Genomic DNA, 25,975 nt, shown 5'->3' with positions numbered 1-25,975 from the left:
ATAAAGGAAAAACGAAGATATGACGAGAAACTACTTGTGATCCATATTTTGCCCTCGCAGCTTTATTTAAATCCCTGAAAGTGGTGATTTCTACGTCTGTCTTTTAGAGAACCGCTCACCTTACAGTGTGGAGCTGATAAAATTTAATTCAATTCATTTATAAGTTGAAATTTTCATTTTAAATGTCCTTTATACTTTAAAGCATTTTGCAGCAGCCTTTAGCTGATTCAAAATTTTAAATGAACTGAAGGCTTTTCCAAAGGTTTTTAGGACAGCCCAATAATAATGAATTACAATAGTCCAGCCTATAAGTAGTAAATGCATGAACTGGCTTTTCAGCATCACTGAGACAGAATGTTTCTGATTTTAGAGCTCTTGTGGAAATGCAAGAAATCAGTTCTTCATATTTACCTAATTTGCACATTAAAGGACATATCATGGTGAGAAATGAACACAAGAATTCTCACAGTGTTACTGGAGGCCAAGGTAATGCCATCCAGAATACATATGATCAGACACCATGTTTCTAAGATTTTTTAAACTGAGTGCAAGAACCTCAGTTTTAGAAGGGGGAAATTACAGGTGATCCAGGTCTTTATGTCTTTAAGACATTTCTGCAGTTTAACTAATCGGCTTCATGGATAGATTAAGCTGGGTGTCAACTACATAGCAATGAAAATGTATTGTGTGCCTTCAAATGATACTACCTAAGGGAAGCATGTATAATGTAAACAGAATTAGTCCTAGCATGGAATTGTGTGGAACTGATAATTATCCTTTGTGCATGAAGACAACTTCCCATGTACATGGATATATTGGAGTCTATTAGATAGCTATGACCGATTAATTCCTACGACATGCTCTAATCCCTGTAACAAAATATTGTGTTCACCAGTATGCAGTATTGCACTGAGGTCCAGCAGGCCTCCCTAGAAATGAGCCAACTGTGTGAGGCCATTAGTAACCTTCACTATCGCTGTTTCTGTACTGTGATGAGTTCTGAAACAGGACTGAAATGCTTCAAATAAATTATTTATCTGCAAATGGTTTTTTAGCTGTTTTACAACTATTCTTTCAAGAATTTTAGAGATAAAAGGAAGGTTGGAGATTTGCCTTTAAATTAGCTAAGTGTGGCGGGTTGTGGTTTGTGGCTTAGCTGTAGGGGATGGGTGGAGCAGGGTGTGGTGTCAGGGAAGGCTGACCCACACAGCTGACCCTCATAATCTAATCATGCCTTCCCTTTTGTGAGTAGACGCACGCTGGCATGGACCTGGAGAGGGGAGCTGTAAGCAGGATGCAGGGGTGGGGCCAGCCGAGAAAGCCAGACGCTGTGGCCTGTGGAAATTGAAAATTCCTGAGAACATTATTTGTCAAATATTTTTGTAAAAGTAAATAAACTGTCAATATCACAGCTCTCTGCCTGAGTGGGTCCTTCATGCTAAAGTGTTGTCTAAAACCCGGTCTGTATGATTACAGACTGGTGGACGGCATTACCGGTGGAGGTGCTAGCCCAGATAATGGTGGATCATCCCTGTGATCCGCTGCAGTAGTGGCCGGCAGATCCATCTAATCCTACTGTCTCTTCTGTTTCTCCACAGGTCTAACAGGAGGTTAGAGATGGTATACCCCACCCACTGGGAGCTGCACAAGCATTGGGACAGGAGTGTTGGAGGTGTGGGCGACCAGGCCATGTTCACTGGAACTGCCTGCGGATGAAGATGAGACAGGTGCTCCATGTTCCCGGCCCTACAACACTCTCCCTTAGCTCGAGAGGGATGTACCTGCATACCAGTAAGGTTCCAAGGGCGTATACACCAGGCTATGGTGGACCCAGGCCACACAGAGACCCTGGTCCATCAAACCCTGGTTCGGCTCGGGCGTAGCTGGAGGCAGAGTGGGTGGAGGTTAGTTGTGTGCATGGGGGCTGTGCATGAAAGGAAAAATCATCCTAACTATAAATTGTTAGGCAGCAAAGAAATGCCATCCTTGAAATGAAACCGCCCCAAAAACTCTGTTGGAACTCTGTCCACACAACAGTGATATGATGTACATTTTGGCGTCCATAGATGCAAAAACTTTCCAGCTTTAAAACATGCCTGGCTGGAACTCCTTCATAAAGACTGAGTTCAGCCAGCAGCAGGTAGAAACACCCGTTGCTGAAAACGTGGTCCTCAGAGAGTTGGTGAAATCCTTCGCTGAATGAATGACCTGGCTCTCGGAAGAAAACTGTAGTTGTGCTTCAGGCCCGCAGCATGAGGGACAACGTTCTGTTTTCATGCTTCTCAGAGATATTTCATCCAGATTCACCTGAAACTCCCGGATAATGTGGATAAAACAATCAGCTTTCATCATGCCCATTTTTTGGAGGGTAAATGAAGTGATGGATGCAGACCCAAAATAATTTTGAATATTTTAAAGAAGAAGAGGCGGTGAAGAGCTGAGAGGAGTGAACTTCAGTGTGAACAGTCAATTTCTCAAAGAAATCCTGGAGCAACCAAGGTCCTGTTCCCAATCCAAAAGGTCATCCCCCCTACCCGCCACTTCCCGCCGTTTTTAGGGATTCACATTTTATCAGAATGTGTGGCATTGGGTCTTCAGCACTGTTGGGGGGCTGCAGACACCGCAGATCTATTGGGTCTGGGGCCGTCTGCCTCTAGCTCCTTGGGGGCCTTGTTCCAGTCTCTCATCCTCAAGTACGTTTCATGGGGAACGCTCATACAAAGACACACACATTCTCACTCTTTCCCACATATGCACACACACAAATCACAGCAAAATAGTACGTTTGTTTGTGTACCTAGCTTTGTTTTGTTCAGTTGTTGTGTGTTTCTCTTTGTGTGTTCTGTTGCAGATGCAACAGTTACATCCTAGACTTTTGCCACTCTTGTCTTTCTGACCCTTTTATATTCCTCTGCCACTTTCTCCTGTCTTTCTACAACCTGGCTCTCACCCCGTTTCCTCTACAAAATAATATCCACTCTGATAATAACATGAAATAAAATAAACCAAATGAGCAAATGTTGATGTGTTAACAGGAGCATAGAAACTCTTTACAATGGAAAAATCTAGGAAGCAGGTCTAGGCAGCAAATGCTCTGAATGTCCACTTAGGGTTAAAAACGGCATGCACAGATAGATGTCCGCTGTCTTTGTGAGGACACCAAATACATTTCTTATCCTGCTAGCACAACTGCAACAATAAAAACTGGTCACAAAACCATAAAAAACAATCTCAATTGTCAGCCAGCCTTAAACCCAATTTTAAACCTAGTCCTAAGGCATCCACCAGAGGTTCTCTTGTAAGTACAGGATTTAGTTCAGCACTTTAACGGTCCAAATAGTACCTAATAATAACCTACTGTCAGTATATGTCTAGACAGGCATATTTGACATTGATTTCAGATCAGTGAGTGATTATGATGAACTGCTTTGATAGGTGTGTTTTTCAAATTGTTGATCATTTTCAATTCAATTCAATTTTATTTATATAGCGCCAAATCACAACAAAAGTCGCCTCAAGGCGCTTCATAGATACAGAGAAAAACCCAACAATCATATGACCCCTATGAGCAAGCACTTTGGCGACAGTGGGAAGGAAAAACTCCCTTTTAACAGGAAGAAACCTCCGGCAGAACCAGGCTCAGGGAGGGGCGGCCATCTGCTGCGACCGGTTGGGGTGAGAGAAGGAAGACAGGATAAAAGAGATGATCGTGGACTTTAGGAGGCACAGGGTAGACCTGCCTCCCCTCCACATAAAGCTGTGGAAAGTATTGTGGTACTAAAAAGAAGCCCACAGCAGATGCTATCAGAAATTTTATATATATATTTTTCCTCTTGTTATTTTGTTGATAGGTGTGTCATTAGAGACGGTTTCCAGATGTCCCTCGGTAAAACTTGAGATCTTGCCGTTCAAATTTTCTGGTTGTAATTTTACATGAGCTTCATATTGTGGGATAACAGTGCAGTAAACTGCTGTCATGTTACAACAGCTGACATAAGATCATCCAGGCTGCAGTATAGTGCTTGTTGACATAAATTCGGTGGACTTCCCAACTGCATAAAACGTTTCTCCAGTCACTGGGACACTATATCGTTGGCGAGAAGCTTTTATGCTGAAAGTAATGGTCGGATGTGTTGTACCTTAATTTTGGCAGCTTGATAGAAGTCTGGAACGGATGACCGACTCGGTGACGGTAACCGCAATTTAGGCAACATGGGAGATGTTGTGGGATTTATCTTGAACGGATTTTAAAAACCGTCGGGAAAATGGCCGAGAGGTGAGTCCAGCAACACTCGCACTGTTTTGCTTGTTGAGGGGAAAAACGAGCACGAACCAAGGGAGGCAGCCAGCCCAGAGATGAGACTAGCAGCCGCGGTTCGCTTGGTGGCTGTGCTTACTAGCTAGTTCGCCACGTATTCGCTCCCACGATTCAAGGATTTCCACGCAGAACATATGTGCGAATTTAGTGTCTTTCCCTGTCACCTCCCTCGGTTGTTAGTTATTCGCCGGGGTGGCTGTATCTGGATATTTGTCAGCGTGGAAGGAGCGATGCGTGGAGGCTAGATGATGATGCTGTTGCACCTGTCGGTCTAAATTCCCATCTCTTTGCTGGAATGCTGCTAACCTGCTTTTATAAGTAGATGCTGACAGGAAATGCACCTTATCACTTCGAGAGGAGGCTCGAATAGAGAAATCCTCCTTTGCAGCATCTCGTCCTTGTGATGGATCGAGGCGACTCCCATGGCGCGGCACTAGAATTAGAGGTGCATGGCCCAATCACAGAACTACATATGCGTCTCCTTATTCATTAGCCTATAATTATGAAGAACAACAAACAAACAAACAAAATAGTTTCTCAGCTCAGTTAATGAGTGGTTAACTCTCGAGCGTAGAGAAAACGCAACACCAAATTCCGCCAAATCCCAACACATCAATGTTTTTTATAACACAGGCGTGAACAGCTTTTTCTCATTTAGTAGTTCTGCGTGGGAGGTTCGGTGTTCATATAATGAATTAACCACATTGAGTAAAATCGCACCCCTCTGTTCGCCATGATCTTCCATGGTCAGTGCAGGGAGGTGGGAAATTAACGACAGAAATCCAGCTGGATCAGGACTTGTTTGGTGTATGTGCAAATCCTCCTGTTTCCTCCATGCTCCTATTTAATAGTATTTTCTTTAATGAGGCCGAACAGGTTCTTATGCTGTTCATGTAAATCTGTCTTTCCTGATATAAACAAAACAGGCTGAATTTGAATAGAGTGTAGAGTCGACGTGAATCCAGCCTCCCAGGCCGGTGTTCTTCAGCTGCCAACATCAAAAATATGGATGTGTTTTTATCACGCTGATTGCCTTGAAAGTGAGGGTGTGGAACACATCGTGGCAGTTTGTCCCCAGAACTTAACAAGCTCATGTGGGTGTGTTAATAAATGAAGGCTGGGAATATCCAGGGGTCATTTAGCCTCATGCAAATCACGACTGCAGGTCAGTCCATTCAGATTATTAATTTGTTCAAAAAGGGTCATTTTAAACAAATCTGAATTCACGGGTACAGTAATAATTGAAAGGTTTGAGATAAGTAGTTTTGGACTCAAATGCAGTTGTTCTTGTTGTTTGGATCAAAAGCATCAGGATCTTAGCCCGCTTTACACCTTCTTCTCGCCACCCTGATTGTGTGAGTTTTTATGTTTCATATATTACTCTCACAGAGAAACCAAGTCAAAAGAAAACTCACACTCGCATATCTGCTTTATTTGCTGTATTAGCCAGTGATGATTGGATGGTGTAGTTAAAGGTTGAGGATAAGAAGTAAAAGTAATGCAAACTAAGAATTGCTGCTGCAGTCTTGTAGAAGTTAAACTGGTACCTGTGGCTCAGGTGGTAGCGCGGGTTGTCCACCAATTGGAAGGTGGATAAATTGATCTCATGCTCCTTGAGTTCTTAAGTAGGGATTTGAGAGCCAGTGTTCCCTGCTTACCTATTGATCCTGCTTATTGGTTCCACTTGCACTACAATCAGCTGATTTCAGTTTGTGTGCAGTGGAGCAGTGTACAGCAGGGATATGGACTTAACTTTTATTTCTATTGCATAGAAAAATGAGAGCCCAGTTGCAAAGTGCAAACTGGATCCAAGACAGAAACGGCTGCATTACGGTGCTAACACAACTTTGCCTCTTTGCAAGTGCCTGCACAGACGGCATGCTAACACTAAGCTAGCAAGAACCCAGAGGTTAAAGCTGAGTGAATGCTGACCCGACCACAGCAGCCAGACCCTGAACTTTAACTGGTAACAAAAGCAGCGATGAACAGTCAGGCTGTAGCCTCCGTTTCTACCATTTCATGTTTCTAAAGTAGAATCACCGTGGACGTCGCTTTGAAGACTCTTTGGGCTGGTTTTTATCTTTGCTTCGGCTTGTCGGCTTTGTGTTTATACCTAAACGCTAAGAGAAAGATCATATGTGTGTCCTCATTAAGATGGGGATTTGTTTTGTTGTGTGGAACTGTAACCTCAAGGTTTAAATTGTTAACTAGTAATTGTGTTATGGAGAAACTCAATGTAACGTAACGAGTTGAATAATGAATTACTTTCTACTGGGAGTAATTAAGTAATGTACTGCGTTACTTTTAAGAAAAGTGTTTTGTGCAATCCATTACTTTTCTGACTCCAACACTGATGACCATTGATGTCTTTAAGAACGCAATGAGAATCAATAAGGAATTGAATCAATAAGTGATATTGATCATGGAATCGTAACTGCTAACTTGTTACGAATTCCCATCCCTTGTCTTCCTTGTGTAAGATAGTGTGTAATCACGCATATGCTTGGGCATGAATGTGTGTTTCGTTGGGTGAATGAAACGTGTAATAGTGTTGTATAAGTAGTGGTGAATATGTTGTGTCTTGTTCACTACAGACTCACAATCCTTCTGTCACCACAACCAAAGTGTGGTTAATAATGCCTACACATAACCATGAAAAGTTAATGCTGCTGAAGACACCAAAAGCAGATAAAAAAAAGTCTGATTTAGCATATTTTACAGAAAAAAGCAAGCAGATATGTTACAGGTGAGGGATTCAGTGTCCACTGTCAACATTTTAGCAAATTACAAGATACTGAAGCCGTACAGTGGTGCGGTGGTTAGCACTGTTGCCTCATGGACAAGATAATGTAACTGAATGAGCTGGACTAGTTGCCTCTCTGAGTAATTATTTAAAGTGTAATAACTAAATTAATTATAACTACAGTAGCCTCACACTTTGTAAACCGTTGTGTATGACTGTTTTCTATGGCCTGGATTTTAACAGATCTTATCACCACCTTGGAAATGGATACTGTTTATCACCAGCAGTGTGTGATGACTTTTACAGGAAGGCAAGCAGCGAGAAGTGTTTTTATCATCAATATGCCAAAAGTGCAACAAAATTATATGCAGTCTCATTCAGTGCAAAGAAAGCAATCTAACTATTCACAAAAATGTTTTCTAGTAAATAAACACAGTAGAAACAGTATAGAAATATAAATAAATAGATATATACATGCATGTGTGTGTGCTTGAGTCATTGTGTATTGGTTACACAGGTTGGGTATTGCACAGGTTAGTAAAGATGTATAACAATGTTCATTTATTGTTTATTATTTATTATTGCAACAACCTTGCCATATGTGTGTGTTGTGAATATTTGATTTAATTATTCTTTAGATGTTGTTAAGTTCACTTGGTCATGCAGGAAATATTGAAGCGTGCTATACTTGTCGTTTCATTGCAGTGAATATCTGAAATATGTGTTGTAACTGCTCATGGCAATTTTTTTCTTCTATTGTGAAAATTGTTTACAGGAAGCGTTTATTTTGAAGTGCAGGAAATGATCCAAGCAGTGCCAGTAGTTGCTTGAAATGTTATGAATGGTGATAAGACTGCTTCCTGCTCATTTGTAATTTGTAAACAGCAGCATTTTCAGTTTTAATGACATCAGCTTCATTACAGCTTCCATTACACAACTATGTGCTGTTTTTCAGTGTGTTTGTTTTGGCTTTTATTGTTGTGCGACTCCTTCCTGAAAGTAACAGCTGAGCTGTACACATGGCAGACCACACTGGTATGTGTGCCAGTATACTGAACAGTAATCAATCTATAGAAGGACACCCGGAACTTCTTGGCTGGGGTAATGTTTTTCAGGACCCTCAGGAAGGGGAGCCACTGCTTTGGGTTCTTGGTCATCGCAGGTGTTGGTTTTCTGGGTTAGGTCATCACCCAGGCACAGGCCCAGAACCTTCAAGTCAGAGCCTCTCCACACAGTACCCATTAATGTATATGACGATTAGATGTGCTTCTCCTGAAGTTCGCTATTATTTCTTTTGTTTTTGTGGTGTTGAGGAAAAGGTCGTTAGTGCTACACCATGATGCCAGTTTGTCTACCTTGTGCCTGTATGCAGACTCATCTTCCCCCATGATGAGTCCAACCGCTGTCATGTCATCTGTGAAATTCACTATTGAGTTGCTTGGTTGAGTGGGGTGCAGTCGGGTGTGTAGAGAGTGTACAGCAGGAGAGTCAGCACACATCCCTATGGCAAGCCAATGTTGAGGCTGAATGTTGGGTAAAGTTTGGGCCCTTCTTTAACTCACTGTGGGCGGGCTCTCAGGAAGTCCGTAATCCAGAGTCAGATGGAGTATGGGAGGACAAGATTGATTAGTTTTGTTCCCAGTCTGCTAGGGGTGTTTGTGTTAAATGCTGAGCTGAAGTCAGTGAAAAGAAGCCTAGATGCTCTAGATAAATCAAGGTTGCACGGCTAGCAGTGGCTACAGCATCCTCTATTATCCCTCTGTGTAAACTTGTGGGGGTTCAATTTACATGGTCCTCGAATTACGTGACTTTTGACCAGGTTCTCAAAACACTCAATAACGAATGGAGTGAGAACCACTGGGTGGAAGTTAATTAGGCTGCTGGTGGTGTTCCTTTTAGAACAGCCATGAATGGTTGAGGCCTTCAGGCAGGGTGGGACAGTGGTCTGTGCTAAGGACAGGTTGTGAGCTGGTCTGTACAGACCTTCAGCACCTGATGCAATCAGGTTCTGCTGCATTTCTGGGGTCCTGTTAACTGCCCTTAACATGCGTCTCATGTCAAGATTCTCCAACACAAAGATGTGGCCTCTGTGTGTGGTGTGACTGCGTCTGGTCTTTTTTGTTCAAAGCGGCCAAAGAAGCAGTTCAACGTCTCCGCTAGCACAACATCACCATCCACAGCCCTGGGTCTGGGGTTGTAGTTAGTGATGTTTTGGACCCCCAGCCACAGTTGCCTCAAGTTGTTGTTCTGGAGAAAGTCTTTAGTTGTTATAATCCAGCTTGGCCTGTCTGATGCCCCTTTTCAGGTTTGCCGTGGCTGCATTGTACAGTTCCAAGTCATCCGACCTGAAAGCAGTGTTTCTGTTACTAAGCAGGGTCCTGACCTCACGTGTCATCCAGGGCTTGTGGCTGGCATACACCTGGATGCATTTGTCAGCGGTGGCAGTGGTTAGCAGAGTATGGATGTAGTGTACTCCTCCAGGTCCTGAGATTCAAAAATACTCCAGTCTGTATTCTCAACACAGTCTTGTAGCTGCAAGGAAGCACCCAGCCCATGTTTTAACTGTTTTTGAAGTAGAGGGCGTTTCATCAGGTATTGCTGGGTGCAGCAGTCCCCAATGAACTATTGTCTTCCAGCTGTAGCCTCATCTCATCCATTTTTGTTCACAATAGACCTGGCTTTTGTAAGGAAAAGGCTGAGGAGCGGAGGCTTTTGAAGCGTTTTCCTTATTCTTTCCTTCACACTGGCTCTACAGCTTTGTTTCTGTTTGTTATCCTTGTGTTGTGGGAGTGAAGAACCTCTGTTGTAAGAATCCCATCACTCTGTAGACCCAGTAACAAGAGGTCTTATCTGCAGAACACGAGGTTTGTCCAACATCGCGTTGATGAAATTGTATAACAGATATACAAAAACAAACAAAAAGATGACTGAATGCAAGACCTCTGAGCGGTACGCCGTCATGTTGTCTTTTCATTGTCTACATCACATTATCGCGTACATTGCTCTAAGTGGTTGGCAACAGGAAACTCATCTGTTACTATGCTAAATCACTGAAGCTTGTTTACTTGCTAATCCTAGGTGTGTTTCTATATGAAGCGTGGATAGTAACTGATTTCAGAGCAGTGGAAGCAGACCAGCAGCAGCTTGCCTCGCACTCTGGTTTTATCCACAATGCTGCCTGCCTCTCAGCTTGCCCAGCTCCAGTCAGTGCTGAAGATGGACACGCCCGCATTACAGAGAGAGCTAGTCTTCAATGAAATAATTGCAGCAGTCAACCACAAGATAGCAGTAATTTAAAGGCTGTATATACATATTGACAGGTGAGGAGCTTTATGGCAGTGCTGTGTGAGATAAAAAGAGACAGATTGCTTTACACTTCTATGTTTTAAATGATTTCTGCTTTTATCAGGGTGGAACATCACTGGTTAACACATAGTTGTTAAACAGCCCTGTTTCATGCTAATTCTGTTGCCTAATAATGAAATAGAAACTCATGTCCAGGAAAACAGATTTATTGAAAATGTAGTTGTAGTAAAATGGAGTATACTTTAACTGGACACTGTTAGGTACTCCTTGCTGGTACCAGGCTCAATTGCCTTTTGTTTTAAGAACTAGCCTAAGTTTTGTGACATAGATTCATCAAGGTGCTGGAGACTCCTCACAGATTTTGATTGTATTTACATGATAACCTCAAACAAATGTTGCAGATTTGTACGTCATGCACATCCATGATGTACATGTCTCATTCCATCACATCCCAGAGGTACTCTGTTGGATTACAATGTGGTGACTCTGGAGGCCATCTGAGCACAGTGAAATCACTGTTGTGTTCAAGAAACCAGTTTGAGATTATTCGATCTATGTGACATGCAATGTAATGCTGCTGGAAGCCAACAGAAAATAGGTTGTCTCAAGAATCTCAACTACATTTACATGCCTAAATGCACTGAGTTGCTGTCATGTGATTGGCTGATTAGGGAAGACCTGTTGAAGACAACAAAGTGTTACGACTCCGCTGGCTGCTAACTGGGGATGCAGCCCTGACAGATGGTTCTCTGTGAGGGAAAATTGAAGAGAAGAAAAGGAAGCTGAAAAGTAAATGGATGACAGCCATGTTAATTGGCATAATGTGCCAATTACATGTTACAAGCATCTGTATGAAGAATAAACTGGAGAATAATAACCATTTTTTCTGTACTCTGGCATAGAAGAAAACAAGGCTGCTGCTGCTGCTAGTAGCGGATTGTGTGTGAACACAACGATATATGCATTCCTTTAAGAAAAGAAGTAACATGTAAAATATAAGTAAATGTTTAATTAAAAAGAGTTTCATATAGCTAGTTTCATAATTCTCTTAAAATATCCACACAGTATTTATATTTCTGTCCATTAAATTGTGCTGGGTTTTCTGAATGTGTTTTGTGTGTGAAGGTCTGTGTCTATGTGAATGTGTGAATTCTAGAATAGAAGACTGGTCTATTTTTGTCTCTGTTTTGTAGAACTGGTAAATTATTTTTAAAGGCAACCCTTTACTGATTATATCAGAAATATGCTAATTAGCGGCTGCACCACAGCAGCTTTGAGAAGACAAAGGGAATCCTTTGTGCTTTACTTTGCTCACAGTGGCATTTACTCTTTTGCAAAAAGGTTTTAGAGATATATTCCATCCATCCATTCTCTTCTGCTTATCACAGTTGTGGGGATTTGAGCCTATCCCAGCTACCAAAGGTTGAGAGGCCGGGTAGACGCTGGATAGATTGCCAGCAGATTATGCAGAGCTAAACACAGAGGGACAGACAACCATTCACACTCACATTCACACCTACAGGCAATTTAGTATCATAAATTAACCCTCAAAAAAACGCATGTCTATGGATGGTGGAGGAAGCCGGAGTACCCAGAGAGAACCTACTCAAACACAGGAAGAATATGCACACTCCACACAGAAAGACTGTGGCCAGGTGGTGGAGGTGAACTCGGGACCTTCTTCCTGTGAGGCAACAGTGCTAACCGCCGTATTGCTATTTTCTACCACCTGCCGCTGGATCAGAGACTTTCTCTCAGACCATGTACAGCAGGGGTGTTCAACTCCAGGCCTCAAGGGCCATTGTCCTGCAAGTTTTAGATATCACCCTGGGTCAACAAGTCATTAGTTCATTACCAGGCCTCTGGAGAACTTCAAGACATGTCGAGGAGGTAATTTATCCATTTTAATCAGCTGTGTTGGATCAAGGACACATCTAAAACCTGCAGGACACCGGCCCTTGAGGCTTGGAGTTGGACACCTCTGGTGTACAGAGAGTTAGAGTGGGCCCTCATCTTTCCTCAGCCTTAACACCGGCTCTTCACAAGGCTGTGTACTATCAGTGCCCTACTATACACTCTGTACACACATGACTGTGTCAGTACCCACACAGACAACGCAGTCATTAAGTTCACAGATGATACCACCGTGGTGGGGCTCATCTCTGGGGGAGACGAGACAGGATATAGAGCTGAGCTTCAGAGGCTGTTGGATTGATGTGCAGACACCAACCTGGACCTCAAGACCACCAAGACAAAAGAACTGGTAGTCGACTTCAGAAGGAGGAAGTCTGAGCTGCAGCCTGTCAGCATCAACAGGGAGTGCGTGGAAAGGGTGTCCAGTTTCAAGTTCCTGGGTGTGCACATAGACACAGACCTCCAGTGGAGCTCAAACACCTCGGTGGTTTTAAAGAAGGCCCAACAGCGTCTCCATTTTCTGAGAATCCTCAGAAAAATGGACCTGAAGAAGTAGCTGCTGATTTCTACCGCTGCTCCACTGAAAGTGTATGACTGCATCTGTGTGTGGTTCTCCACCTGCACCACGGCACACAAAAAGACACTTCAGAGGGTCATTATTATGGCCTAAAAAATCATTGGACATCCTCTTCCCTCCCTGAAGGACCTGTACAGCACGCGGTATCTCAAGAGGGCACGCACCATCCTACAGGACTGTACACACCCAGGACACCGGGTGTTTAAGCTGCTGCCGTCTGGCAGGAGGTTCAGGCTGTTCAGGACAGCTTTTATAACAGAGCAATAGCCCTAAGCAAAGGTAACAGCTGACCTGATTGGCTCTGTGGACTTTTTGGGGGGGATAACAACAACGACAACAACAACAACGTGCAATGAAATATATACTCATTCCTTTTATTCATACACTCGTTCTTTTTATTTCTTCTTTTTATTTATTATGTTAGTTTGTGTTGTGTTGTGCGTAATGCAGATGTGGGACAGTTTCCAATTTCGTTGTACTGTTGTTCTAGATGTGACTGTGCAACGACTACAAAGAGTTATCTGTCCTGTTTTGTATGTATATTTACTATGAAAAAGTATTTTCTCTCTTCCTGATCTCTTAGTTTTTGCATATTTGCCATCCGTGGCAGCAAGATCCGCAAGTTTTCAAAAACTGGCAGTGAGCCCTGACAACAAGCCCTCTTTGCCTAATTATTTATTTTCAGCCACACTGGAGAGTATTAAGGTTTGTTTGAAAGGATATCAAAGGAATTAAACCTTATTTATTTATATTTTGAGTTATTCATAGGTGGACTTGCTGGTGTGTTTCAGATCATTTTTTCCCTGCATGTCCCAAGAGACCTTCAGCTTCAGGGACGTGATGGCCATGTGAAATGCTCCTTTAGGGTTTTCTGGTAGAGAGCAGGATTCACGGTTCCATTGCTTGGGACAAGTCATCCAGGTGCTGAAGCAGCAAAGCAGCCTGAGACCATGATGTTAGTTTGATGTTCTTTTTATGAACATCAAACTAACTTTTTGTTGATCTGGTGTTGAAATCATTTCAGTTGGGTGGCTACTCATGCTAAAGTATTTTTTTTAAGTTTACCCCATTTTTGAATAGTGACTCTCTCTGTGGTTCACTTGAGTGTCCAAACCCTTTTCCAGACTATCAGATGTGAAGGGCTTTAGTTTTCAGTTTTCTGTTGTTTGTGGCATGATGGATTGCTTTTTGACATCTTTTTCATGTTGGCAGGTTTTATTTAGGAGATTTCTTGATGCAGCAGGTCTGGCAGTAATCAGGCCTGAGTGCGGCTGGTGAAATTTAACTCAGCTTCCCAAAACATGTGGTTAGTCCCAGTTCATGATTTAACTAGGAGAGCAAATTATTTTTCGCATAAAGCCAGGCAGATTTGGCAATCCTTTTTCCTTTAAAAAATAAAATAATTCAACAATCATATAAATACTGCATTTTGTATTTACCGTGGTTATCTTTATCTAATATCAAAAATGATTTTAAGACAAATTAATAGTCAGAAAAGGGGCAAATGCTTTTTTTTACTGCCCTGTATACAATCTATTCACAATCATTTTTACCCTTCAGCCATAAAAGTGAAAGTGAAATTTTCTTTAACAATAGTACTACAGGATCAAACAGAAAACTGTGACTCAAAGCAGGAAATCCAACTACTCTGATAACAGTACGTGGTACCAAAATCTCTCAGACAATCAATGTCTTTGCCACTAATATTCAAAGTATAATTGGGGAAAGCTTTATAAGCTTTATGTGAGTATTTTGCATAAGTACAAGTCAAAGAATCATTCTTCTGCTCTAAATGCGTAATTGCTGTCTGTATCGGTGTAGGTAGGTGTATCAAGGTTAGTAGCAAGTACTTCTTCATTGCAGGAGTGTGTGTGTGTGTTATATGCAGCTGTGGCTTCCTCCTCTGGAACACCTCGCTGTCCGCTCTGTGTGTGTGTCAGTCAGTCAGAGTGTGGCATGCCAGTTGGTCCAGTAACATGTCTAGCCCCTCTTCATGGGGCAGTCACAGGCCCAGCATGTCTTTTTTGTTTGCAGTAAGAACAGGTGTCAGAGTAGTTGCCATGTCATCTGCCTCAGGTACGCCCTCTGTTTCAGCCATGGAATCCTCTTCCACCATCCTGTGAACCGGGGTGGGCATCTGAAGGAGAGTGACTGTATCATGGAGAAGGTCTTGTTGTCGTTTCTCTATCTTAGAGTGTTTCTTTAAGATCCGGTGTTATAGGGCATTATGTGGCAATGCAATGTTCCTTGAACCCGGCTTCATTATTGAGTTCAATTCCATTTTATTTATATACCACCAAATCACAACAGCAGCTCCCTCAAGCTGCTTTAAACTGTCAGGTAAAGGCCGTACAATTATAGAGAAAAAAATAGGGAAAAAAACTAATAATCAGATGACCCCCTATGAGCAAATACTTGATGACAATGGGAAAAACTCCCTTTTTAACAGGAAGAAACCTCTAACAGAACAGACTTAGGAAGAGAAGGCCCTCCCATTCCACTTTTAAATACTCTAGGAACAACAAATACACCAGCGGTCTGAAAGTGAAGTGCTCTATTGGGGTGATACGATACTGTAAGGTCTTTAAAATAAGATGAGGCTTGATTATTCAAGACCTTGTATGTGGTGAGAAGGATTTTAAATTGGATTCTGGATTTAACAGGGAGCCAGTGTGGGTGAAATATGCTGTCAGTACAGTTTTTAGGGAGTTTTGACAATAATGCATTAGAGTGTTGTAGCCTAGAAGGAATAATTGCACAAACTAGTTTTTCAGCTTGCTCTCAGACAGGATGCTTCTAACTGGAAAAAAGCAGTATTATATATTTGTTTCCATGGCACATTAGACTTACGTTACTCAAAAATGACTCCAACATTCCTCACTGTTACTGGAGGCTATGGTAATGCCACCCAGAGTAGGATTAGACTCCATATTTTTAAGGCTACGTTCACACTGCAGGTGAAAGTGCATCAAATCCGATTTATTTATTTTTTTTTTTTACCCTATGCGACCCATATCCAATCATGGTATGACAGTGTGAACGGCACAATCCGATATTTTCAAATCCGATCTGGGTCACTTTTGTATGTGGTACTGAATCCAATACATATCCGATGTTTTAGAAAGCGACTGCTGTTTGAACGGTCATGTCGCATTAAATCCGTCTTTTACGTCATTGACACAAGACAGACGCCAATTATCAGCGCCGGAGAAGCGCCCGAGAAGACATCGCGAACGCTTCCTGGCTATCCGGTGTAGATGTCAGTGAGACTGTTGGGAAGACAACGTTGGAGAAACGTGAACATTTTATTTGTACTGTATAATCTGCAGATTCTGACAGAAATCTGCAACTATCCTTTGAAGCACCGCTCCTCTCTAAAACGGCAATAAGGATAATTATTAGGCCATATGTAAATAACAAAATAACTTTATAACTTAAAGCAAAATTGGGAAACGTAAAGTCCGAAGTCTTTATATTAAGGCCATCAGTCAAACAATACTGTTTGGTCTGGGTCTAAACAGAGCGTGCTGTGTGTGAAGTCTTGTTTTGCTCATGCGGGCCGCTTTGAGCGTTCACACTAGAGCGTGTTTGCTGTCACATTTTATTTGTAGTGTGAACAAGCAGACAGAAAAATCGGATTTAATCAAAAAATTGGAATTGAGCATTAAGACCTGCAGTGTGAACGTAGCCTAAGACTTTTAGGGCCGAGTAAATTAACTTCAGTTCTATGTGAATTTAGAAGCAGAAAATTAGAGGTCAAGCAGGTCTTTATGTTTCACTAATTGAAAGACCATGCACCAGGTGTGGTAGGCCTTTGGCTTGCTCAGTGCACAGGATTGATTCAGCACGGTCCTTTAACCTCCTACGACCTGGCTTCCACATATGTGGACATCACATTTTGGGTTATGTAGACCAAAATAGTCCATTTTACTCTACAAGGGCCTGATATCCACTTACGAGGACATTATACTGCTACTGTTTGATCAAAATGTTAAACGAATATCCTCATACGTGGCTCTCATTTTTCTTAGAAACAAAAATCAGGTAAAAAAAAAAAAAAAATCTGGTAATTCTTTGTTTTTACATTCATCAGGTCCCAATCAGCCCAAATATCAAAGAGAAATTAAAAATGCATGCCGTGAAAGAGTTCGGGTCTTAGGAGGTTAAGCAGCAAATTGACTATCAATAATTGATATTTTTAGGTTTAATCAGTTGTGAATGCTTTTACACTTGCTGTAGTAGCAAGAAGGCAGAACAGGTCACCTTCTAATCTGAAGATTGATGATTCGATCCCTGGCTGCTCCAGTCTGTATGCCAAATATCCTTGGCCAAGATACTAACCCCAAGTTACTCTCCAATGTGTCCAGCAGAGTGTGAATGTCTGATAAAAAGCACTTAAACACAAGAAGTGTTGTATGAAAGGGTGCAAATAGGTTAATGAGGAATGTTGTAGAAAGCGCTCTCAGTGCTTGTAGAGTAGAAAAGCGCTATATAAGAATTAGTTCATGTACCAGTTATAGGAAAGCTGAGCAAAATGATCTCCTCCAGGCTCCTGACACTAGAGCTGATTAACTGATAACTTGGTAACTGGATGTTTTCTATAGAATAAACTTAAACTGAGTTTTAAAAAAGACAAACAAAAAACAAAACACCAAACCAACAAACACCCAAACTGGTGTTGGAAGGGATCTCAAGTCTGCATTGTACTTGGTTAACAACTGGTGAGGTAAGCCAACACCTGTTTAATGATGGTCATTCACAGTGGACATAAATGGCCTCTTTTACTCTTTCAAACCATCTGTCCAGCCCTACTTTTATGGAGGGTCTTTACTAACCTAAATATTGGACCTGGTGGCAAAAAGTTCCAGATCCTGTTTCAGTCCTGCCTATTCAGTAATTTCTCATGGGAGTTTACTATGTTTCTACTTACAACTACTCGCTACAGGTCTCGAATGTTGCCCTAAATTTTAGGAGCATGTATTCACAACGTGTGATTTTTATGGTTTAGCTGTTAGGCTAATTTCACATGCCCAACCATGCATCACATGAGTCTTTATAAACTTTCCACTTCCACTTTATTTCTAACACATTTTAAAACAACATAACAGCTGATGAAAGTGCTGTGCAAAAAAAATAAGAGAACAAGAATAAAAATTTCTTAGATTTAGTTCATCCCACATTAGGTTTATCCTGTGTTTCTTGTGTCTCCTTGTAAGTAAGTGCCTCAAGACCACTGTTTTAAGGAAGCTTTTTAGACCATGCATTAAGCCGGCATTTTGTGTGTAATATGTGTCTCCAACAGCAGTAACATTGTTTCCAAATTAGAAAAAGTCATAAGTATTTTTAATTTGTCTTAATCTGACATAAATATGTCTTTAGAGTCTAATCAACCATGGGAATTTCGTCAAATTCCTGGATCACAATATTTTAAACCTGAGCAATTTAACTTTTCCTCACCCAAATGTGTGTGTGGTAAGTTTACATCTTTTCTAATACATAATGTATATTATTGTTGCATGTAATTTGTATGCAGCAATCACAATCAGACGTTGCAGTTAAAAAACACAATTATTATCAGGATGATGATACATAACTGAACTGCTTCCTAATGAAACACTTTATATCTTTCTTGCTAAAGCAAACATTGCTTATGTATGTTTATTTTAGGGTGGGTGAGATATAGTGTTTTTAAGAAATATGCTAGATATAAGATGAGACCATATCATTTATATGGATGTAGTCGATGCTGTGTTACAATTATAAGTATAGAGCCTTGTCCACATTTGTCTCTACACAATGTCACTCTGCCCCACATCTCCTCCTCACCGAACAAACCCCCCTCCCCAATCGCTTCACCTGCAGCCAGTGACAGAATGGAGACGGATCTGAACTGGATGGTAGCTATCAAAGAGGAGCTGGTTGGTAGAAAGAAAAACAATGGCTCAGTTACTTGGAGATGGTTTGGATTCAAAGTGGGAGATTATATATTATATATTATATTATAATCTTTTCCACCATTTACAACAGCATCATAAGACATTGATGTATGACAGCAACATAGATCCTGATTGTAATTTCTTTAACAATAAGACAAATGAATGCAATTATTATACAAAGGAGCAACTTAAAAAGGAATTCAAGGTAGATCAGGGTATAACAATGGTTCACTTTAATAGTCGAAGCTTGTATGCAAACTTTCAATCCATCAACGATTACATAACACAGTTTGAACAGCCATTCAATGTGATAGCCATATCGGAGACCTGGATAACTCCTGGAAAAGAAGAAGACTTTAAAATAAATGGATATGAATTCTTTCATGTAGACAGGATCAACAAGAAAGGAGGTGGGGTGGCACTTTACATTGATAAAAACCTAAAGTACGAAAGAATGGGAAGAATGACAACTGTTATTGATGGAGTGATGGAATGTTTATCAGTGGAAATAAGTATGGAAAAAAGGAAAAACCTAATTGTCAGTTGTATATATAGAACACCAGGATCTAAGATTGAGATATTTAAAGATAAAATGGAGGACTTATTTACAAATATAAATCAGAAAAGAATGTTTATTTGTTGGGACTTTAATATTGACTTATTGAATCCAAATCATAATAAGAGTACAGAAGAATTTATTGATTCCATGTACAGCATCGGTTTATTTCCACTGATAACAAGACCGACCAGAATAACATCTCATTGTGCAACTCTATTAGATAATATATTTACAAATATAATAGAAGGAAATATAAAAAGTGGGCTGTTAATCAATGATATAAGTGACCATTTACCAGTCTTTGCATCTTATAATTGCCATTATAAAGTGAACAATGATGGACATAAGATTATTTACAAAAGAATAAGTACAGAGAAGACATTAAATTGTCTTAGAAATGAACTTTTAAAGCAAGATTGGAATATTGTATATGAACAAACAGAAGTTAATAAAGCTTACGAAGGATTTTTAAGAACATTTAACACATTACTTGATAAAAACTGCCCAGTAATTGAAATCAATAGGAAACACAACTATGCAGGAAGACCTTGGATGACTAAAGGGCTACAAAATGCCAGCAAAAAAAAGAATACCCTATATCGAGAATTCATAAAAAAGAGAACAATAGAAACTGAAAGGAAGTATAAAACTTACAAAAATAAATAAATTAATATAATGAGATCCTGTAAAAGAGAGTATTACATTAAAAGGTTAGAACACAATAAAGATAACACAAGAGATATATGGAATGTATTAAACAGTATAATCAAAAATGAATCAAGGAATAATGATTACCCTGGGTACTTTGTAGAAGGGACAAGAAGTATTAATAACATGGAAGAGATAGTAAATGGCTTTAATGAATTCTTTGTAAACATAGGGCCAAAACTGGCAGAAGAAATAAAGGTTGATGGAATAGAAAGGGACACTGGTGAAAATATTGAAAGGAATAGTAGCTCAATGTTTTTAAGAGCAGTGGAAGAGAAAGAGATTTATGACATAGTTAGAGGACTTAAGAACAAAACCAGTACAGACTGGAATGATATTGATATGGTAACAGTAAAGACAGTTATTGATGGTATTGTAAAACCATTAAAATATATATTCAACTTGTCGTTTCAAAAAGGAGTTTTTCCACAAAAAATGAAAGTTGCTAAAGTTATTCCCATTTACAAAACTGGTGAAAGGCATCATTTTACAAACTATAGACCAGTGTCAATACTCTCCCAGTTCTCTAAGATACTGGAAAAACTTTTCATAAAAAGATTTGACAGTTTTGTGGAAAAATATGAATTAATGACAGATAGTCAGTATGGGTTCAGAAGCAACAGATCAACAGCTTTGGCATTAATAGATTTAATGGAAAAGATAACGGAATGTATGGATAATAAGAGGTATGCGCTCGGCGTTTTCTTAGATCTAAAGAAGGCATTTGATACTGTTAATCATGAAATTCTATTAAAAAAAACTGGAAAAGTACGGGTTTAGGGGAGTGGTTTTGGAATGGTTAAAAAGCTATGTTGGGAATAGGCAACAATATGTACAAATAAATGAATATAAATCTAATTTGATGGATATAGCTTGTGGAGTACCTCAAGGTTCAGTACTGGGTCCAAAAATGTTTATTATGTACTTAAATGATATCTGCAGAGTATCGGAGATTTTAAAGTTTGTAATATTTGCAGATGACACAAATATACTGTGTTCAGGTGTGGAATTGCCACAGGTTTTGGAGATGATCACACAGGAATTAACTATATTAAAGAAGTGGTTTGATATAAATAAATTATCATTGAATCTAGATAAAACCAAATTTATGTTGTTTGGAAACCAAAAGAGAAACATCAAAGTAGAAATATGTGTTGACAATGTATATTTAGAAAGAGTAAATGAAATAAAATTTCTTGGGGTGATCATTGACCACAAGCTCTGTTGGAAGCCACATATTACTTATGTTCGGGGGAAACTGGCACGGGGCATTGCCGTCCTGGGGAAAGCAAAGCATATGCTGGATCAGAAAGCACTGCACATTTTATACTGTGCTTTACTACTGCCATATATGAGCTACTGTGTAGAGGTCTGGGGAAACACATACAAAAGTAACGCACAAACAATAACTGTAATACAGAAAAGGGCCATTAGATTAATAAATAATGTGGGGTACAGGGACCATACAAATGCACTCTTTGTCAAAATGCAAGCTATTAAATTCCAAGACTTGGTGAAGCTTAAAACAGCGCAAATAATGTATAAAGTAAGAAATAAATTGCTTCCAAAAGAAATCTGTAAATTGTTCATAGAAAGAGAAGGTGGGTATAACTTAAGAGGGAAATGGAATTTAAAAATACAAAGTGCTAGAACAAATTTAAGAACGATGTCTATCTCAATTGCAGGAGTTAAATTATGGAACAGTCTAACAGAAGAAATAAAAGACAGTAAAAACATAAAACAGTTTAAAGTAAGATATAAAAACCTGATTTTAAATAAGTATAACAATGAAGAAAACGGGGTTAACCCAGGACGGTAATGTTGCTGGTAATGGTGTTGTGGTTCTTTTTTGGGTTTTTTTTGTTTTGTTTTGTTTTGGTTGTTTGTTTTTCCATAATTTGTGTATCTGCAAATATACACCTTAGTTTTCACCTTTGTTTTGTTTTGCTTTACTTTTGTTTCATATGTTGTTTGTTTAATTTAAGACTGAAAAAAAAAAAAAAAAAAACATTTAAATGAATGAGAGGTAAAACTTGAGGGGGTAGGGACAAATAAGTAAATACTTCTACCTACTCCTTTTCAAACAAATAATGGAATAATATATTGTAATGATTGTGAAGGCTCATGTTTGAAATGTTTGAAATAAAAATGAACTGAACTGAACTGAAGTGCAGCATGAAGAATGTGTGAAACTGCGTGCTGTAGCCCAGACCGTGCAGTATTTTCAGTCTCCTGCCCCGATGCAAACCACACTAAAGACAAATATACCTGTGCTGTGAGTGAAAAAGTGAGACGTGGAGTGAATTTACTAAAGTAGTGGCCTGTCATATCACTAAAAACACATATGTGCCAGGCACATATGTGGTAAGAATGGCTCACAGGACCTGTGAGTCATACACGAGTGTCACTGAAACATTTAATTGTAAACTGAAAAGTGTCTGTTTCCAGACCAGCAACTTCCTCCAACACCACATGGGAGCGCATATAAGTGAAGCTGGAAGTTCAACCTGAAGCTTCAATGACTGACATATAGTCAAGGTGGTTCAGCTGACCAAGTGGCTGAGCTTGCAGTGTTTTGGTCACAGACTTCATCTGGCCTTTGGTGAGTGCGATACTGAATCAGTTGATTTGAAGTAAGAAAAAATATGCTAGGCATAATGTTAAGTTTATAGAATCATCTACAAAGCTAAATATGTCTATTGACCATAAGACAAGTATTTGCATAAGTGATAGCCAACTAGATCTACCAGTTATGCAACTGAAACTTACATAAACTATCAGTCTTATAATGGATTACATTTATATATTTTCTAGACACTCTCACATTCACACACTGGTGGAGGCAAACCACAGTTGTAGCCACAGCTGCCCTGGGGCAGACTGACAGAAGCGAGGCTGCCATATTGCGCTATCGGCCCCTCTGGCCAGCACCAGTAGGCGGTAGGGTGAAGTGTCTTGCCCAGGCACACAACGACCAGGACAGACAGAGCTGGGGATCGAACCGGCAACCTTCCAAGATAAGCTTCCCAACCCCCTGAACTGTGTCAGGTGTGTGTCTGTGCTTGTATTAGACTGAGGATTGTGACACTGAGTGAGGACTCAGCTGTCATGTCACTGCAGTCCCTGCTTTCATACAGTGGGAGCAAATCAAAAAGTACATTTCTAGCTACTTATTGGCAGTTTGTATAGAGAGTGATGCTGACCCTCTTAAATGGCGGAAGAAACATGAAGTTGCCTATACTACGTACGACTCTGGATACTGTAGCTCCAGTGAAAACTAAGGTCTCTAATCAGAAGTACCTGACCCCGTGGTATAATTCTCAAACACGTACCCTAAAGCAGATGACTCGTAATCTGGAGAGGAAATGGCGTGTCACAAATTTAGAGGATCATCATTTAGCCTGGAGAAATAGTTTGTTGCTTTATAAGAAAGCCCTCCGCAAAGCCAGAACAGCTTACTACTCATCACTGATTGAAGAAAATAAGAACAACCCCAGGTTTCTCTTCAGCACTGTAGCCAGGCTGACAAAAAGTCAGAGCTCTTTTGAGCCAACCATCCCTTTAACGTTAACTAGTGATGACTTCATGAACTTCTTCACAAATAAAATTTTTATCATTAGAGAAAAAATTACCAATAATCATCCCACAGATGTAATATTATCTACAGCTACTCTTAGTACCATTGATGTTAAGTTAGACTCTTTTTTTCCAATCGATCTTTCTGAGTTAACTTCAATAATTACTTCCTCCAAACCATCAGCGTGTCTTTTAGACCCCATTCCTACAAAACTGCTCAAAGAAGTCCTGCCATTGATTAATTCTTCGATCTTATATATGATCAACCTATCTCTAATAATCGGCTATGTACCACAGGCCTTCAAGGTGGCTGCAGTTAAACCTTTACTCAAAAAGCCATCTCTAGACCCAGCAGTCTTAGCTAATTATAGGCCAATCTCCAACCTTCCTTTCATATCAAAAATCCTTGAAAGAGTAGTTGTCAAACAGCTAACAGATCATCTGCAGAGGAATGGTTTATTTGAAGAGTTTCAGTCAGGTTTCAGAGTTCATCACAGCACAGAAACAGCTTTAGTGAAGGTTACAAATGATCTTCTTATGGCCTCTGACAGTGGACTCATCTCTGTGCTTGTCCTTCTTGACCTTAGTGCAGCATTCGATACTGTTGACCATAATATCCTGTTAGAGCGATTAGAACATGCTGTAGGTATTACAGGTATTGCACTGCAGTGGTTTGTATCATATCTATCTAATAGACTCCAATTTGTGCATGTAAATGGAGAGTCCTCTTCACACACTGAGGTTAATTATGGAGTTCCACAGGGTTCAGTGCTAGGACCAATTCTGTTTACATTATACATGCTTCCCCTAGGCAGCATCATTAGAAGACATAGCATACATTTTCACTGCTATGCAGATGACACCCAGCTCTATCTGTCCATGAAGCCAGATAACACACACCAATTAGTTAAACTGCAGGAATGTCTTAAAGACATAAAGACTTGGATGGCCACTAACTTTCTGCTTCTTAACTCAGATAAAACTGAGGTCATTGTACTCGGCGCTGAAAAGCTTAGAAATATGGTATCTAACCAGATTCTTACTCTGGATGGCATTACCTTGGCCTCCAGTAACACTGTGAGGAACCTTGGAGTCATTTTTGACCAGGATATGTCCTTCAACGCACATATTAAACAAATATGTAAGACTGCGTTCTTCCATTTGCGCAACATCTCTAAAATTAGAAATATCCTGTCTCAGAGTGACGCTGAAAAACTAGTTCATGCATTTATTACTTCCAGGCTGGACTACTGCAATTCATTATTATCAGGATGTCCAAAAAACTCACTGAAAAGCCTTCAGTTAATCCAAAATGCTGCAGCAAGAGTACTGACAGGGACTAGAAAGAGAGAGCATATTTCTCCTGTTTTGGCTTCCCTTCATTGGCTTCCTGTTAAATTCAGAATTGAATTCAAAATCCTGCTCCTCACATACAAGGTCTTAAATAATCAGGCCCCATCTTATCTTAATGACCTTGTAGTACCATATCACCCTATTAGAGCACTTCGCTCCCGCTCTGCAGGCCTACTTGTTGTTCCTAGAGTATTTAAAAGTAGAATGGGAGGGAGGGCCTTCAGTTTTCAGGCCCCTCTTCTGCTGAACCAGCTTCCAGTTTGGATTCGGGAGACAGACACTATCTCTACTTTTAAGATTAGGCTTAAAACTTTCCTTTTTGCTAAGGCATATAGTTAGGGCTGGACCAGGTGACCCTGAATCCTCCCTTAGTTATGCTGCAATAGATGTAGGCTGCCGGGGGATTCCCATGATGCATTGAGTTTTTCCTTTCCAGTCACCTTTCTCACTCACTATGTGTTAATAGACCTCTCTGTATTGAATCGTATCTGTTATTAACCTCTGTCTCTCTTCCACAGCATGTCTTTCATCCTGTCTTCCTTCTCTCACCCCAACCGGTCGCAGCAGATGGCCGCCCCTCCCTGAGCCTGGTTCTGCCAGAGGTTTCTTCCTGTTAAAAGGGAGTTTTTCCTTCCCACTGTCGCCAAAGTGCTTGCTCATAGGGGGTCATATGATTGTTGGGTTTTTCTCTGTATCTATGAAGCGCCTTGAGGCGACTTTTGTTGTGATTTGGCGCTATATAAATAAAATTGAATTGAATTGAATTGAATTGAATTATTCAGCAGTGAGATGCATGGCCAAGAAATACCTTTGTGTGCCACCAGCTCCCCATCTGAAAGCATTTGTAGTTGCAATTGGAACATTGTAACCTGCCACAGGACATCCTTAAAGCTACGGTACGGTAAGATACGGTTGCTAGATCAGCTTTCCTGGTATATATTCTTTAAGATATACAGTTTTGGCCTGACCTGTTGTTTGTGCTAGT

The 25,975-nt window shown here is 40.3% G+C and overlaps 1 protein-coding gene across 2 annotated transcripts in view; it reads left to right on the top strand.

The window, feature by feature from the left end:
* The first annotated feature begins 4,150 nt into the window (after positions 1-4,150).
* arhgap39 (Rho GTPase activating protein 39) overlaps positions 4,151-25,975 on the top strand; it is a 70,780-nt gene continuing 48,955 nt past the window's right edge. For both annotated transcript variants that reach the window (XM_006781105.3, XM_087830363.1), the window contains exon 1: positions 4,151-4,276. In XM_006781105.3, coding sequence (XP_006781168.2) covers positions 4,266-4,276 — 11 coding nt within the window. In that variant the 5' untranslated portion in view covers positions 4,151-4,265. The remainder of the gene's footprint in view (positions 4,277-25,975) is intronic.

The sequence above is a fragment of the Neolamprologus brichardi genome, chromosome 17, assembly GCF_056152115.1.
Source record: "Neolamprologus brichardi isolate AB-2024 chromosome 17, ASM5615211v1, whole genome shotgun sequence".
In the NCBI taxonomy this organism is placed as follows: domain Eukaryota; kingdom Metazoa; phylum Chordata; class Actinopteri; order Cichliformes; family Cichlidae; genus Neolamprologus; species Neolamprologus brichardi.
This window is presented reverse-complemented; position numbering and strand designations above follow the sequence as displayed.